At 42.7% G+C, this 16,586-nt stretch overlaps 1 protein-coding gene across 1 annotated transcript in view; it reads left to right on the top strand.

Moving 5' to 3' along the window:
* The window catches only part of LOC141154088 (receptor-interacting serine/threonine-protein kinase 4-like), a 48,137-nt gene that overhangs the window by 10,596 nt on the left and 20,955 nt on the right, over window positions 1-16,586 (top strand). The window contains exons 3-7 of the mRNA XM_073639532.1: window positions 4,646-4,782; window positions 9,727-9,776; window positions 11,840-11,998; window positions 13,182-13,297; window positions 14,738-14,786. Of these exons, the coding sequence (XP_073495633.1) occupies window positions 4,646-4,782; window positions 9,727-9,776; window positions 11,840-11,998; window positions 13,182-13,297; window positions 14,738-14,786 (511 nt within the window). The remainder of the gene's footprint in view (window positions 1-4,645; window positions 4,783-9,726; window positions 9,777-11,839; window positions 11,999-13,181; window positions 13,298-14,737; window positions 14,787-16,586) is intronic.

Raw genomic sequence — 16,586 nt, 5'->3', positions numbered from 1 at the left:
GGCACGGACCGGGTCACCGCCACGAGGACTACTACCCCTATCAGATCCGGCTCCGGGTATTCCCCGCATGCGCAACGCTGCCCAACATGGCCCAGGGGGCGCGTCAAAAACATTTTAAAATTTGGTAAAATGGTGAAAAAACATTGGGGCTTGTTTTATTCATGGCGAGCTGACATTTTTTTTTGATACCAGTCTGGATTTCATGCAGCATTTTGATCGCTTTGTATTACTTATTTTTAGGGAGGAGCACTGTCAGAAAATCTGCAATTTTTTCATTTACATTTTTTTTTCTTTATGATGCTTACCATACAAGTGAATTATTTTTTTTCAATTATTTTTTATTCCCTTTAAGGGACTTGGGACCTGTTATCACTTATACCATACACCAATACCACAGTATTTCAGGATATAGTCAAAATAATGTTCTCCTATGGAGTTCAGGCACAGGTCAAAGGCACTGCTTTATAGAAGTAAATGATAGATGGGGTCCTTCGTTGGGCCTCCAGCTGTCATGGCAAACCATCGGCACCTCGTGATCGCATTTTAATGGTTAAACAGCCATGCTGCTGTTACAGGAAGATGCCAGCTGTGTAACACAGCCACTCCATGCAATGTTACTCTGATATATGTCATACTATTATGTCAAACATCTGGAAGGGATTAAGGCTGACCTGAACAAATCTCACTTTTTCAATCTACCTGGAAATGTAATGCATTGCATCATTTTAGGGTTCTTTTATGATGGTGTGTATATATATATATATATATATATATATATATATATATATATATACACATGTGGTCAAAATTGTTGGTACCCTTCGTTTAATGAAAGACAAGCCCAGAATGGTCACAGAAATAACTTGAATCTGACAAAAGTAATAATAAATTAAAAATCTATGAAAATGAACAAATGAAAGTCAGACATTGCTTATCAACCCTGCATCCACAGAATTAAAAAAAAATGAAACTCATGAAATAGGCCTGGACAGATATGATGGTAGCCCTGAAAATAATGTGACAAAAAAGAAATGTTAAATCAAGTTGTGTCCACTAATTAGCATCACAGGTGTCTACAATCTTGTAATCAGTCAGTGGGCCTGTATATAGGGCTACAGATACTCACCGTGTTGTTTGGTGACATGGTGTGTACCACACTCAACATGGACCAGAGGACGTAAAGGAAAGAGTTGTCTCAGGAGATTAGAAAGAAAATTATAGACAAGCATGTTAAAGGTAAAGGTTATAAGACCATCTCCAAGCAGCTCGATGTTCCTGTGACTACAGTTGCACTTATTATTCAGAAATTTAAGATCCATGTGACTGTAGCCAACCTCCCTGGACGTGGCCGCAGGAGGAAAACTGATGACAAATCAAAGAGACAGATAATACGAATGGTAACAAAAGAGCCCAGGATAACTTCTAAAGAGATTGAAGGTGAACTTCAAGCTCAAGGAACATCAGTGTCAGATCGCACCATCTGTCGTTGTTTGATCCAAAGTGGACTTCATAGGAGACAACCAAGTAGAACACCATTGTTGAAAACAAATCATAAAAAAGCCAGACTGGAATTTGCCAAACTACATGTTGACAAACCACAAAACTTCTGGGAGAATGTCCTATGGACAGATGAGACAAAAATGGAAGTTTTAGGAAAGGCACATCCGCTCTATGATCACAGGCGGAAAAATGAAGCATATCAAGAAAAGAACACTGTCCCTACTGTGAAACATGGAGGAGGCTCTGTTATGTTCTGGGGCTGCTTTGCTGCATCTGGCACAGGGTACAATGAAATCTCAAGACTATCAAGGGAGAGAAATGTGCTGCTCAGTGTCAGAAAGCTTGGTCTCAGTCGCAGGTCATGGGTCTTGCAACCGGATAATGACCCAAAACACACAGCTAAAAACACCCAAGAATGGCTAAGAGGAAAACATTGGACTATTCTGAAGTGGCTTCTATGAGCCCTGACCTAAATCCTATTGAGCATCTTTAGAAAGAGCTGGAACATGCCGTCTGGAAAAGGCAACCTTCAACCACGAGACAACTGGAGCAGTTTGCTCATGAGGAGTGGGCCAAAATAACTGTCGAGAGGTGCAGAAGTCTCATTGACAGCTACAGGAATCTTTTGATTACAGTAATTGCCTCAAAAATGTTAAGTTAAGAAGTACCATCATTTCTGTCCAGGCCTATTTCATGAGTTTAATTTTTTTTTAATTCTGTGGAAGCAGAAAAGCAATGTCTGACTTTCATTTGCTCATTTTCATAGATTTTTAATTTATTATTACTTTTGTCAGATTCAAGTTATTTCTGTCACCATTGTGAGTTTTTCTTTCATTAAATGAGGGGTACCAACAATTTTGACCACGTGTGTATATGACAAGATAAAAAAACCTGTTTTATTAAATATGTAAATAAGGAGGCTTCGGTGATCCCTTAGCGTGACCAAGGGCTCTGCCCATTTAATTACATTCCTCCACGCCTCCCCTTGTTTTGATTGACAGCACTTGCTTTGAAGCGCTACCTGATCTGAATCCCCAGACCTGCACACACTGACTGTGCAGAGACTGAGAGCTCACTGTGTCGGTGTGACTCGCCCCCTGGGCCGTGGGGTACCCGGAACCGGGCCTTCTGGTGTACGGTGCTGATGGGGGTAGTAGTGGCAACCCGATCCCGTGGCTCAGGGTGGTCAGACCAAATTGTGGCAGTCTATTTATCAGTGTTTTGAATGTCCGACTACGCCACCCGTGGATTGCGGTCAGGGAGAACCACTGCTGCAAGGCAGACCGCTGAGGCTGGTGTTGGTGTGCAGCACAGGGATAGGATAACTCCCCACGGGAAGAGTGTAGCCTCAGGGCAGTGTAGCTGGATGCTGGGGGTGATGGTGCAGGCGCAGCAGAAATCACACAAAGTCCAATGGTGCAGTCCAGGGTCCTCACTCACAGCTGTTATCCAAGTCACTTCTGTCAGCAATGACTGCCCAAGCCGCGCTGCGTCCACCAGGTGAGGGGCTCGGTCAACCCCCAGGCAATTCAGGAGTATGGCACAGGACCCCCTTCTGTCCCTTCTCTGGCCTCTCGTGCCCCACCAGTGACCAAACATCTGTCCAGCTACCCCGGACCGTGTCGGGCAAGCGTTGGCCTCCGCTTCCCGCTATCCTATATGGCACCTTACTAGCAGGTTTGGCGGGGGGTCGCACCAATAAATGGTCACGACCTCTGGTTCTTGGCTGAGGGATGATTTACCTCCACCAACTTTTGAATCCGATACCCTTTCACAGCCTGACCCTTCACCCGATATAACGCGGGTTTGCAACGGTTGCTGTCCGTTCTGCTCTCTTAGGGGCCCTTCTGCCTTCTTGTTTCTGGAGCCTTTCTACTCCTTTGTCTCTTTTCCTTCCTTCTCCTTCTCCTCTCTGGCCCCGGCCTTCTCTCTAGGCCTGCATCGTGGAGCTGAGCTCAGGCTGAGCCGCAGCTCCCTGTCAGCTCTCACTGACTGTACTTCTCCACTACTCTACTCACTGACTTAAGATGGCTCCCACCTTTTATGTGCTTCTCTGTGTCTGAGCTCAGGTGACCTGCACCCAATGGGCTCCTTCCTATGCTCCAGAAACCGTCCCCTTCTGCTCCTACATCACTGGGTTCTCTCCCCCCTCCCCACTCCAGCCAGGGACATGGTCAGTTGTGCCTGCATATATGGGAGCACCGTTGAGCTGTCCCCCGGAAATGGGATGAGTGTGTGTATGCAGCTAACTGAGCCCTGGTCCACACTCCATCCTTACCTGGGAGAGGAATATCACACCTCTGGTTGAGGTGCAATACCCCTGTAGCAACCGAACCCTCGGGGCGCTACAGTTGTGCACAGGCGTGTTCTCATTCCTCTCCTGTGTGTAGAGGCTACTCACTGCACACAGCCGATGCTAACAGGAGAAGGAGGTGAGAATGCGCACACACTGATCTCCCTCTCTGATAGGTATCGGCCACCCATTACTGTGTGATCCTGTGTGCAGCGAGCGGTCACTACACACATAAGCGGGATGGGAACGCACCTCCATGTAGTGACACTGTGTACTCTCGGTCCCTGCAGTGTCAGTGTATGCAGGACTGGAGATTTAAATTAGGTAGCACTACAGAGCAAATGCTATCAATCATCACAAGTAGAGGTGCGGAGGATTGTAATTAGAGGGCGGAATGGTGCCCCGAACCAATGGCCATGCCAAGGGGGCACAGAAAGCCCCTCAGTACATATCTAATGAAACTGCTAAAACATAATAAGTAAAATCTGAAGGTACAAATGTGATTTTTAAAAATTTTTTTTTTTTAAAGTGGATTAGTGTCTTCCTATGAATGTATAATTGGTGCAATTTGTGTTTTAGGGGTGACAGACTCACTTGAGGACTATGAATAGTCACCTTAGCTATATTCTGAATGTTACATCTTTCAAGGGAGGAGATATATCAGGCAACAACTGACCAGGCAGCTTTTGAAATTGACAACTTGGAAGCAGGAACAATGAGCAACCGGAAGGATTTAATGACTTTGTCAAAGCGCAAATTGTTCTGGTTAGATGTCTGGATCAGCTGAGATGGTGGAATTTTTGTTGGCCAACCACAAGATGATCTGATGTTGCAATCCTCTTTTTATTCCAGTTAACAGATTTTGGTCTGGCTAAAAATGAAACATCTATCACATTGAGTCAGTCTATGGTGGGCTCTCTGCCTTACATGCCACCTGAAGCCCTACAGTCCTACACTTGCAAGCCTACCAAAGAGTTTGACGTTTATAGGTGAGGTTTTTCTATTTTAGAGATACAGTGGCGACCAGGAGTTTAGAATTTTTTTAAAAAGTGTGATTACTTCTGTCTGGTTGTTGTGATGTAATTTTAGTAAACCGGAAGCAAATTCTTGTCAGCTATAAGGACAAAAATTGTGTGTGACATTGTTTTATCCCTTTATGTGTTAGTTTTGAACATTTACTGGGCCATATGTTTTGCATACTTTGTCATGGGTAGTCAAATTTTGCCTAAAATTGTATTTTTTTTTGTGTCTGTGTTTTTAGGTTAAAACATGGCAAAGACCAAGCCAAATTTATCACCAGATGTGAGGAAGCTTATTATTCTGAGAGTAAAGTCAGGCAAAAGCCAAAAAGTAGCTATGGAATTCACCTGTACTCAGATTCAAGAGTCAGGTATATTAAAGAAAGGAAAAGAAGGTTATGGGACAGCTGACAAACCTAGAAGTGGACGACCATGGAAAACTTCCTACAGAAGTGGTCACAATATTAAGAAAAAGTCAGTATCTGATATCCATAAAAGTGCTGCACAGATTCCACACGAAATTAACGAAGAATATGGGGTCAAAGTGAGTCACCAAACTGTGGTACGACGGCTAAGAGCAGTAGGGCTGAAGGCACGAGGTCCAGTCAAGAAGCCTTTCATCTCTGCAAAGAACCGGAAGGTCCGACTTGAGTTTGCCAAAGAACACGGCCAATGGCAAGAGACAGATTGGTGTAAGGTGTTGTGGTCAAATGAATCCAAGTTCAATCTGTTTTGTAGTGATGGCAGCACTATATATACCACCCAATTGGAATACGTAATGATGTAAGGTACCAAACACCTACAGTGAAACATGGTGGAGGCAATGTCATGGTTTGGAGCTGCTTTTCTGCATCTGCCATTGGCCCTCTGCATAGAATTGATGGAAATATGAATGCTACCATGTACAAGGATATACTGGAGAATGCAATGCTGCCACATGGTAAAACCAAAGTAGGGGATGGAAATTCCAGCATGACAATGATCCTAAGCACACATACAATTTAGTCAAAAATTGGTTAGCAAAGAACAATGTTCGCTTGTTGCAATGGCCGAGCCAATCGCCTGATTTACACCCTATAGAGCACCTCTTGGATGAGTTAGGGCGACGAGTTGGGGCCCGTACCAAGAGCAATAAAGATGAATTGTTTGCAGATTTGCAAATGGAGCAAGATCCCTCAAGATGTCTTGAATACCCGAGTGGCTTCAATGCCCCGTCAGTGTGGTGCAGTAATTAACGCAAGAGGTTATTCTACAAAATACTAAGTTATGGCATTGTAAACAATGAATTGCTCTCTATGTTGTGAGCAATAAATAGTAGATGAAAACATTTTGTCCGTCAGTTTTCTTTAATTAAATGACCAGACCTATATTCAAAAGCTCTTTGGTTAAAATTAAGGTCTTGCATGATGACAACTTCATGCACTTTCAATTTCATCACCAGGAAAATGTCATCTCAACAACCAGACAAAAGTACTCACACGTTTAAAAAAAAATGTAAAACTTTTGGTCGCCACTGTATGTGGGTCCACTAAGCCTTATAGGGGTTGTGCCATCTAGAATAATTCTGGCATATTTTTTGCCATAAGTGGCTATTAGAAGCTTGCCTTATCGATTTTGACATAAAATTGCAATACCAAAAAGGAAAAGATGTGGAATTATGGAAATCAAAGAGTTCATAGACATGTTAAGGATGTGCAATTGATGAAAAAATGGAAACATCATTCTCAAAACACCTTGATTTATTTATTATAGAGTATGAGCACCACGCATAAGTTATTAATGGTTGTCTAAGGAATATTTTGCAACACTAAATGCACTTGGACAAGTCATCAAAATCTGCTGCTGGCCACTCTCTTTGCAATTGCCGACTAATTATGTCACAGATGTGCTCGATGGGAGACTAGTGCGGGGATGCTGCAGGACAGGAAAGCACGTAGGCTGCTCACAGTGGCATCAGAAAAATGTGGCCTGGTCTTGTGTTGAAAATTAGGATACTGTCACTTTCCTGCGTGAAGAACCCTTCATGGTGGTCTTTGTGGTCTCCAGACTAATCTCCGTCTGTCATTGCATCCAAAGCAAAATCAAAGCATATCGCTGAAGATGATAGATCTCCATTGCCGTCTTGCTCTGCACCATGATAGCCTTTGCAAGCAGTGGCGTGAGGTAAACGGAACACCTGTAGCTGGACGTCTTGAGCGTAGTCCAATGTCATACAAACACCTGCTGACACTGTTTAAATTTTGAGACTTGGTATGTCATGTCTAATTTTACTTGCAGTACAAAATGGTTCAATGCAAGCCACTCTGGAAATTTGATGGGACCATGTTAGCCACGCCATAAAGAGGCCTTAACGAGGGAACTTCACTCTTGTCCTAATCTTGGGATTATTGTGTGGGGTGGCATGATATGGTAGCCGGACTTCTCTAGTCTTCATTCCAGGTGCACTAACAGCTCATTGTTACGTTACTTTGGTGCTGGTACCAGTGGTATAGCCATTTCTTCTAAGTGTCCCAGGAGCCGTTTTTCAACAAAACACCCCCAAGTCGCATGTTGCTTGTACCACTCCTAGCACCCTGCTTCGCTTCAACGTGCGGCGTCTCCAGACTTGTCTTCCACCGAGCACTGGTAGGACGTCACTGGTGGGCAATTGCACAGGGAGCTTGATGATGTGTGTGACTAAGTGCATTCAGCGTGACAGAATATTCCTCAGACAGCCATTGGTAACCTCATTGATAACGGCTAAGGCTGTAAGCATGTGTGATTCTGTTCATGACGCTCATGCTGAAAAATGAATAAATCAAGATATTTTGAAAATGTTGTTTACATTTTTTGATCATTTGCATATCACTAACATGTCTATTGATCCTATGATTTTTATCATGCTATTACTTTATCCTCATGGTGTTGCAATTTCAATTTTCAAGATTGTAAATAGTTATATGTCAAAATAAAAGTAGTTAACTACTTTAAAAGGGTAATCCAATGGCAAAAATGTCAGCTGTGGTATTACAAAATTATTATTTAGCAGCCTTTGGCTCGATCTCAAGCCATGGCGACTTGATGGATGAACGCTCTGTAGGAAGATCGATCTTGCCTAGATAGGTCCACCAAGGTCTTCTCCGCTGTTATCTTGATAGTATCAAGCCATCGGGTTGCTGGTCTTCCTGTTTGCTTTATTCCTTCTGTTAAATAAAGCGACTTAAAAATTTCACACATCATAGTCACTAAGTGCGGAAATTTTCAGGTAAAGGAGTTTTCTAGGCAAAAATGATTTGGCTCTCCCAATAATGAGTCCTCAAACTCCTTGATACCTTTGCTTTCCTTTCTTCACTCCCATTAATTTCCCCTGCATCCATCCTTGCTGATTGTTATTGTTTACATCCTGCTCTCCCTCTGTGCCTCTAAACTACATTTTCCAAAATGCTGATTTATATCTGTCCAACACACTTTCCACCCTTAGTGCCTGTCCACTTCACCTACAAAGCACCTTCCTGAGACTTCTAGACAGGGCTGTGGAGTCGGTAAGCCAAACCTTCCACTCCAACTCCTCAATTTCCATGACACCGACTCCACGACTCCGACTCCCTCATACATTGCTCATGTTTAAGTGATAAATTTACTGTAGCACAGATTCATCATAATGACTTTTTGTCACCCTCAGCATTTTCATGGTTGATCTCATAAGACAAGAAAAGCTCCCAGCTACTATCACTTGACTGGATAGTGCAATGGTAATGCATCAACCTCTGAAACTACAGTGTCAGAGTTCAAATCCCGATAGGAATAAGATTTTTTTTTTTCTAATTATGCCTATTTAGCACACAAACTTACCATTCTTTCGGTCACACTATATAAATCCATGCCGTTTTTTGGATTTATATAGTGTGACCAAGTTGTCAAGCACTTTCCAAGTGATGCTAAAATCACTTGGAAAGCGCTTGTCAACCCACATGCAGAAATGCATGTGAAGAACGCTTCACATCCGCATGTCCCTGGCAGGAAAAACGCATGTACAATCCGCATGCTTTTTTTCTGCCAGGGAGATGCAGAAAAATCCAGAGCATTTCTGCATTGTGGGCACATAACCTAATGGGGAAATGAATCATATAATGTTGTCATTTATTCTAATGTAATCCAGCACTGTGAACCTCCCAACATCATCGCTTCAGGACATAGTCACAAGTACATACGCTAACTTGTTTTTTTGGAGCCTGCAATCTGCTCTCCTTCTCTCCCTGTGAACATCCCCAGTCACTGTAAACTTACTGAGGATAACAGGCCTTACCCTCATGACATCATCATGCAGAGCTCACTACAGAGCTACTGGGTGACCAAAGCAGAGACAGGAACTCTTTGTAGCAGGAAGTAATGAGCTGGAGCTTACATCATCACGGGACAGTTCAAGAACAGAGCAGAATTTTAACACCAAGTAAATTATGAAGTTTCTTCATTTCTGATAGGCCTTTCAGTGCTTTATTATCTGTGAGCCCAGAAAAGCGCATTTAAATGGGATGCATCAAAACCTTGAGCATTAAATGACGGAGGGAGGAAGCTACTTAAGGTTGTGAAGGCTTGTTACAACTTACTTAAAAGCCTCCGAACTTTCGGGACCATGTCAGCGCAGTTGGAATGAAGTTGTCTGTGCTCTTTTAAAAAGTGAAAGTTAATTAGTATGCTCTTTTAATGAATACCATTGCTTTTTGCCACAAGATTACTTCTTTAATCTAGTACATATGATCTTCACAACCAGAAAATGGCCATACACATTAAAGTTGACTGAAGATGAGATCAGCTAACTATTCAATGAGGAAGCCTACAGCCCACTGATGGTAGACCACATCCAGTTTTGGGGACACCAAAGTTTAAATTTGCTGTCTCTTCCCATATTATTAATTCCCTCTCATTATATTGCAGTTTTGCAATCGTGTCCTGGTCCGTCTTGTCTGGTCAGGATCCTTATAAAGGTAAGTCCCAGACATTGTTATTTCTTTACTTTTTTCTCTACCAGGCTCCATCATTCCTGGAAACTTCTCTGCACTCATTTCTTTTCTTCTTTTGTCTGGGTTGCATCAGTTTTGACAATCACTCTGCGTCATCTCGGATTTTCCACTTCTGCAGTGCAAATTTAGAGAATAGGACTGCTTGAAAGTAATGGTGTTACTTATCTTTTCAATGGTCACCTTTTACAATTTTGTTTTTCCAGCATAGACCTTTCCGGTTTGGGAGACTAGCCATTTTTTTTATCAGGATTGGTCCTCGCGGTGATATTAAAGGGAATCTGTCAGTAGGATCAACCCTTCTACACTGTCTATGTGGGCATGCCGGTCATAGACAGTTGAATAAAATGATACATTGATATCTGTGATCCAATATTTTATTCTAGAGAAATCCACCTTTTTCTTAACATGTAAATGAGCTGTTAAGATCTTTGGGTTGGACGTAGATCTCCCTGAGAATCTGCCTTCAGAGTTTATTTTAACTGAATGGGGGCGTTACCAGTGTGAGACGTGTAGAACGGAATAGCGGACTGTCAGTCATTGCATGTCTCACACTGGTAACGCCCCTTTTCATTTAACATAATCTTTGGAGGCAAATTCTCAGGGAGATCTTTGTCCAGCCCATAGAACTTAACAACTCCTTTACATATTAAGAAAAGGTTTATTTATCAGGAATAAAACATGAGATTGAAGATATCAAGGTATCATTTTATTACATTTTTATGACCTGTATGCCCATAGAGATTACTTAACAGGGTTGATCCTACTGATAGGTTCCTTTTAAATGAGTTTTTCAGCTAATCAGTTTTCTTAATAATCAGGTGACCATATGACCATATTTTAAGGAGATGGGTATACTGTCCACATTCCCTTTTGAAGAACAAGTGTAATGTTGTATTGTGTAATGTGAATTGTGACATGCATTAAAAATGTTAGTATTGTGTGTTGCCCTTTGGTAGGGAGAGTTAGAGTTAAAGTTTGGGACTAACCCAGAGTGGGAGGGACTAAGGTGAAGGGACAAAGATGGTTTCATGTCAGATAAGGCCCAGTGTGCTAGAAAGCAGACCTAAGGTATGATCATTGAGCAGTGCTGCATAATGTGGGTGTCCCTAACGTGAGAGGAACCCATGACGGGATAGTGAGTTCCTAGTGGAAGGAAGAGAGAAGCGACCGAAAGACAGAGTGATTAATCAGAAATGGCTCCTGAGAGAGGATGCCTAAATGATCGATTGGAGACAGGTCCTGGGAGAGGACGCTTAGCAGTACGGCCCATAGTTTATAACTCAGAGAGATAACCAGGCCAAGACGGGACAGAGTACATGAGACGAAGAGAGTGCCCCGGGCCAGAGTTCCAAGACATCCGTGATAGAGAAGATAAGTACCGTTCATACTGGCAGCATAATTCCCTAGAGTTGAAAGAAGATGCAGAAGCGCAGGTTGAGAAGAGGACTTCTGCTGACTGGACTGTAGTACTGAGCTGGGCTGCGGTGAAGTAGAATGAATCAGTGAAAGTAGAGAACAAGCTAGAAAAGAGAAATTGTAACTGTGTGTGAAAAATGCTCCTTCTGTATTGTGAAGGAAAAGTTCATAAAGTTGTGTATCTGCTATCCACTGTACATAATTCACACCAAGTTACTGTTCAGTAAAAAGTTTATTTCTGACTGGTGGTCTCCCTCATTGAACTGTTCAATATCTGCTCCTGGCCAACCAAAGTCATCGGTAGCATGCCCCCTGCAAGAGCGTAGAGCCCGTATAACACTAGTCCACGTACCCATGGTTACCGCATCCGCTCCACTTTACAAAATAATCATGGACCACCGGTGCTGAAGCAATGTTTGGGAGGGCAAGAAAAGATAAGTAAGTTGCTCAGCCATGCATCCTATTGAGGAATTGAACCTATGGAACTTTGGAATGTTGCTGAGAACTTTCACTTTGGCGGCCTGCACATGTCTGATAATGTCTTGGATAATATTGCTTCAGTTTGTCAATGGTAAACCTTTTTTTTAAGAATATTTATTTTCATGTTTTAGATGCAAACAGTAAATTGATTAAAGTTCTGGTTCCCCGGAACCATCGACCAGATATGAACCTTCTCAGACAGACAACATCTCAGAAGGAGGTTCCTGAAGCTGTACAGTTGATGCAGGAGTGTTGGGATGCTGATCCTTGCAAAAGACCCAGCTTCTCCAGTAAGGATTCACAACTAGAGATGGATGAATTTATATCAGTGGAACTTTTTTTTACTCTAATTTAACCAAAATCCACATTTTACAGATATAGATTATTTTTGTACTTTGCTCTGCTCAAATATAGCAAAATAGCATCTAGTTGGCTTATATTTTTCTAAGCTATTAAGAGCCAGTAAAATGTTAAAAAACAAAAGAAATAAAAGAAATACTAATGCTGACCTGACCACTCGCCTCTCGAGCCGATGTTCACTGAACCTTGTCGTCTGTTTTTAAGACTGTTTTTAAGACTGCCTTCCACTAAAACACTGAGCCTCTTCACGCTTGGTCAGGACTTCCTGGACATCATTAAGTCGCATCCAGGTCAGGATTGTCCTTCTGCATTCACGTTGTTGTAAGGTCGCAGCTCATCACATGCTCATTTGAAGGGACGTCCCTTGCCTGATTACATCTGGAAGTCCCGGCCTAGCGTGTAGAGGCCTTGGCTTTCAGCGCCTGACGGTAGTAAGAAGAAGCATCGAGGACTGGATGGCAGCCATTGATCAGCAGCGGCGGCCAGAGAGATGAGTGGTGAGGTGAGTATTAATTACTTTTTCTTACATCTTATGTTTATTATGTACTGATGTCATCAGAAACCCCAGAGCGTAATAATGGACATTCACTTTGCGTAGAATAAATGCGCTGTGAATTTCCTGGTAAAATCTGCATGGTTTGATGAATTCATCACCCCAACATCAGTCTCTCTCTGGTGTGCGATGAAATTATTATTATTATTGAAGGGCAACTAACAGTAAGTAGACTCCTACTGCCCTAACCGTAGGCCACTTATTACCTGTCCACAGGATGTGCCCTAGCAGCAGTTACCCCACGTTCATCTCTACAACAGTGCCCAGTCTCGCAGCCTTAGAATTTCTAGAATTTGCATGGCATGTGTAGCTCTCTCCTTTATGAAAAATGGGGACCAGGTGGTGAGACCTTCATCTATCAAGACAAATGTCTGAGATGGGACTATCACCACTTGAAATATTGACTGGTGCCCACTTTACAAAGAGCTATGATTTACTCCATAGCTGCAGTGTTTCTGAGAAACACAAGGTTCCTTCTGGCCAACGTGTCTTTGGTGGTCACGAATGAGACTGGCTTTGGTAGGGCTTTGTGACTTATGGCAAATGTCTGTGTTTTGTAGCCATTATTGAACGGACCAGAGACATGAACATGGCCTACACTGATGAGATCCAGGATGAAATTGATAATGTTTTGGTTCAACTCCGAAAACCTACCAGTAACGCTTCACATTCCCAGGTACAGGATACATTACTGAAACATCATATACAGTACAGACCAAAAGTTTGGACACACCTTCTCATTTAAAGATTTTTCTGCCGCAGGAAAGGAAGACGAAGAGTCACCTCTGCTTCTGAGGATAAGTTTATCCGAGTCACCAGCCTCAGAAATTGCAGGTTAACAGCAGCTCAGATTAGAGACCAGGTCAATGCCACACAGAGTTCTAGCAGCAGACACATCTCAACAACAACTGTTAAGAGGAGACTTTGTGCAGCAGGCCTTCATGGTAAAATAGCTGCTAGGAAACCACTGCTAAGGACAGGCAACAAGCAGAAGAGACTTGTTTAGGCTAAAGAACACAAGGAATGGACATTAGACCAGTGGAAATCTGTGCTTTGGTCTGATGAGTCCAAATTTGAGATCTTTGGTTCCAACCACCGTGTCTTTATGCGACGCAGAAAAGGTGAACGGATGTTCTCTACATGCCTGGTTCCCACCATGAAGCATGGAGGAGGAGGTGTGATGGTGTGGGGGTGCTTTGCTGGTGACATTGTTAAGGATTTATTCTAAATTGAAGGCATACTGAACCAGCATGGCTACCACAGCATCTTGCAGCGGCATGCTATTCCATCCGGTTTGCATTTAGTTGGACCATCATTTATTTTTCAACAGGACAATGTCCCCAAACACACCTCCAGGCTGTGTAAGGGCTATTTGACCAAGGAGGAGAGTGATGGGGTGCTACGCCAGATGACCTGGCCTCCACAGTCACCAGACCTGAACCCAATCGAGATGGTTTGGGGTGAGCTGGACCGCAGAATGAAGGCAAAAGGGCCAACAAGTGCTAAGCATCTCTGGGAACTCCTTCAAGATTGTTGGAAGACCATTTCCGGTGACTACCTCTTGAAGCTCATCAAGAGAATGCCAAGAGTGTGCAAAGCAGTCATCAAAGCAAAAGGTGGCTACTTTGAAGAACCTAGAATATAAGACATATTTTCAGTTGTTTCACACTTTTTTGTTAAGTATATAATTCCACATGTGATAATTCATAGTTTTGATGCCTTCAGTGTGACTGTACAATACTCATAGTCAAGATAATACAGAAAAATCTTTAAATGAGAAGGTGTGTCCAAACTTTTGGTCTGTACTGTATGTCACAAACTATGTCATATTCTTTTTTTTTTATCACAACTGTACGATTAGTCTTGATAGAAAATATTTTACCATTTTGTATCTACAACTTCTATACAGACCTAAGCATCTCCATGGTAACAGACTACGAACCAGTCCTGTGTACTCAGCTCCCCCAATCCAAACCGCACTTCCTCCCATCCAACCTGCTTATAGTTGGTTAGAAACAAGTAGGGTGCAGATGGAACAAAGTTTGCTTGTAGATTGTTTCCACCAGCTGTAGACATTTATTTTTCTACAATTTTCTTCTTCGGATTGTTTTTACAGAATACGGACCGCCCTGATTGTGGTACGGAGATGAATGCTTGGATCCCAGGTGAGACTGTGGTGTATCACTGATTCTCATAATTTACTAGTATCATATTATGTGTTAAAGATAGAGATAAGTGAATCTGCCAAGATTAGAATTCGGCAAAACGCTCAAATTTTGCACAAAGAGTTAAGTTATTCGATAAAAATTAAAAATTCCTTCTAATAGTATTATCTATACTCAATCCAGAGCTGAAAGCATAATAAAGGTGGGGTGTAAAAGAAAAAAAACATGCTCCCCTGTCTCGTTGCCATCCCGCTTTCTCTTTCCACCTTCTCCCATTGCACGACATCCTATTCGTCGTTCTTCACTTTGCGTTGAGTAGGCCTCAGATGCAAAGTTGCTTGAAGCCTACTCAGCGCCTCAAGTGACTTCCTTCATAATGCGGGATGTTGTGGCATGCGCTCTGACAGGGCAAGGAGGAAAGAAGAGTTGGGATGGAGTGGACGACCCAGTGGCCGTGTTTAGTGGCAGTGGGCGGACAGGTGGGTTTTGTGGTATTATTATTTTTTTAAACTCCTTTCCAGGTTGCCATTTCCCTTGATTTTAAAGGGGGGGGTCCATCTTTGGCAAAAGAAAAATTCTTACTTAAACTTATGAAATTGAGGCTAAAAGAAGAATAAGTTAACGGGGTCGGCCACATTTTCTTTATCTTAACAGAAGTTTTGGAAGCCTGATTTTGTGGCACTTACTGTTATATAGGTGTGACAGGTCCTCCTCCTGCTCGTGTCAGTGCAGCTTTCCTCACAGGTTGCACAGCTCTACAACCCATACAATGGCTGCTAGTGGACCAGACCTGTCCATCAGATTCCTCCAATAGAAAAGCAGTTTTCTCATGGGAGGTTTTCGATTAGAAAAGGTTGCTGGACAGGTCAGTAATACAGCGGCTGTAGGAGGCAAACGGTGCAAAATTTGTAATGAAACCCAATTGCAAAAATGATTTTTAGCCCCAATTGTTAGAACCCTCCTGTTTGTTTTTTCCATCTTGTGTTTTGCGGGCACGTGACCATCTGTCTTTATATTCCAGCTCCGCCCTTTTGGCTGTGCTGGACTTCAGTGTTTGACTGTTTCTCTTGCCTGGTGCTTCGGTGCCTTTCTCTGTCTGTTCACTTGGTCCTTCTGGGACCTCTAGTACCTTTTTGTCAGTTTGTCTTTTTGTGTTCTGCAACTACTTCTCTGTTTAGGAGGTGTCCCATTTTTGTCCCAGCCCTTAGTACTTTTAAGGACCTCTCCCCTTATGCTATAGGTCTTCGTTCAGACTAGCCGAGGACTAAGGCGGGTCTGTTCGCTAGGAACAGTCAGCCCGCTACATCGTAGGGATTCAGCTTAGTCTTACTGTAGGGAAAGCTTTCCCCTATCTTTCCTTAGTACTTGTTGAAGATCATAACAGTAAGTCCAGCCTAAAAAAAACTAAAAGGAAAGAAATTCGGGATCAGTATGGTTTCCGTCCAGGATTTGGCTCAACTCTTGCAGGGATTGTCTCTGGAGGTGGCCGAGCTACAGCAACACGTGAGTAGCTGTTCTGGAGCACATTTGTGGAACCCAAGGTATGACTGGCTGATGTTTTTTATGGTAAACAGCAAGATTTTTTTTCCTTTAAAATTACTTGTTTGTTATATTTTCATTTGAGACAAAGGTCCTCGGGGAATGAATCACAGCACATTGGTTTTATTATGTCACTTTTGCGCAATGAACCACAGGGGTGGGCCTTTTCTCTCTAACCTAATGATTCATGCTTAAGGTCGGTAGAAGAATTTTTTTCTGCTATGGGGCTATTATATGACGATCCTGATAGAATCTCATCTG

Source organism: Phyllobates terribilis, unplaced genomic scaffold, assembly GCF_046119375.1.
Source record: "Phyllobates terribilis strain yellow unplaced genomic scaffold, ASM4611937v1 Scaffold_7__3_contigs__length_470593459, whole genome shotgun sequence".
Taxonomy (NCBI): domain Eukaryota; kingdom Metazoa; phylum Chordata; class Amphibia; order Anura; family Dendrobatidae; genus Phyllobates; species Phyllobates terribilis.
Note: the sequence above shows the minus strand (reverse complement) of the source record. Positions and strands in the feature narration are given on the sequence as shown.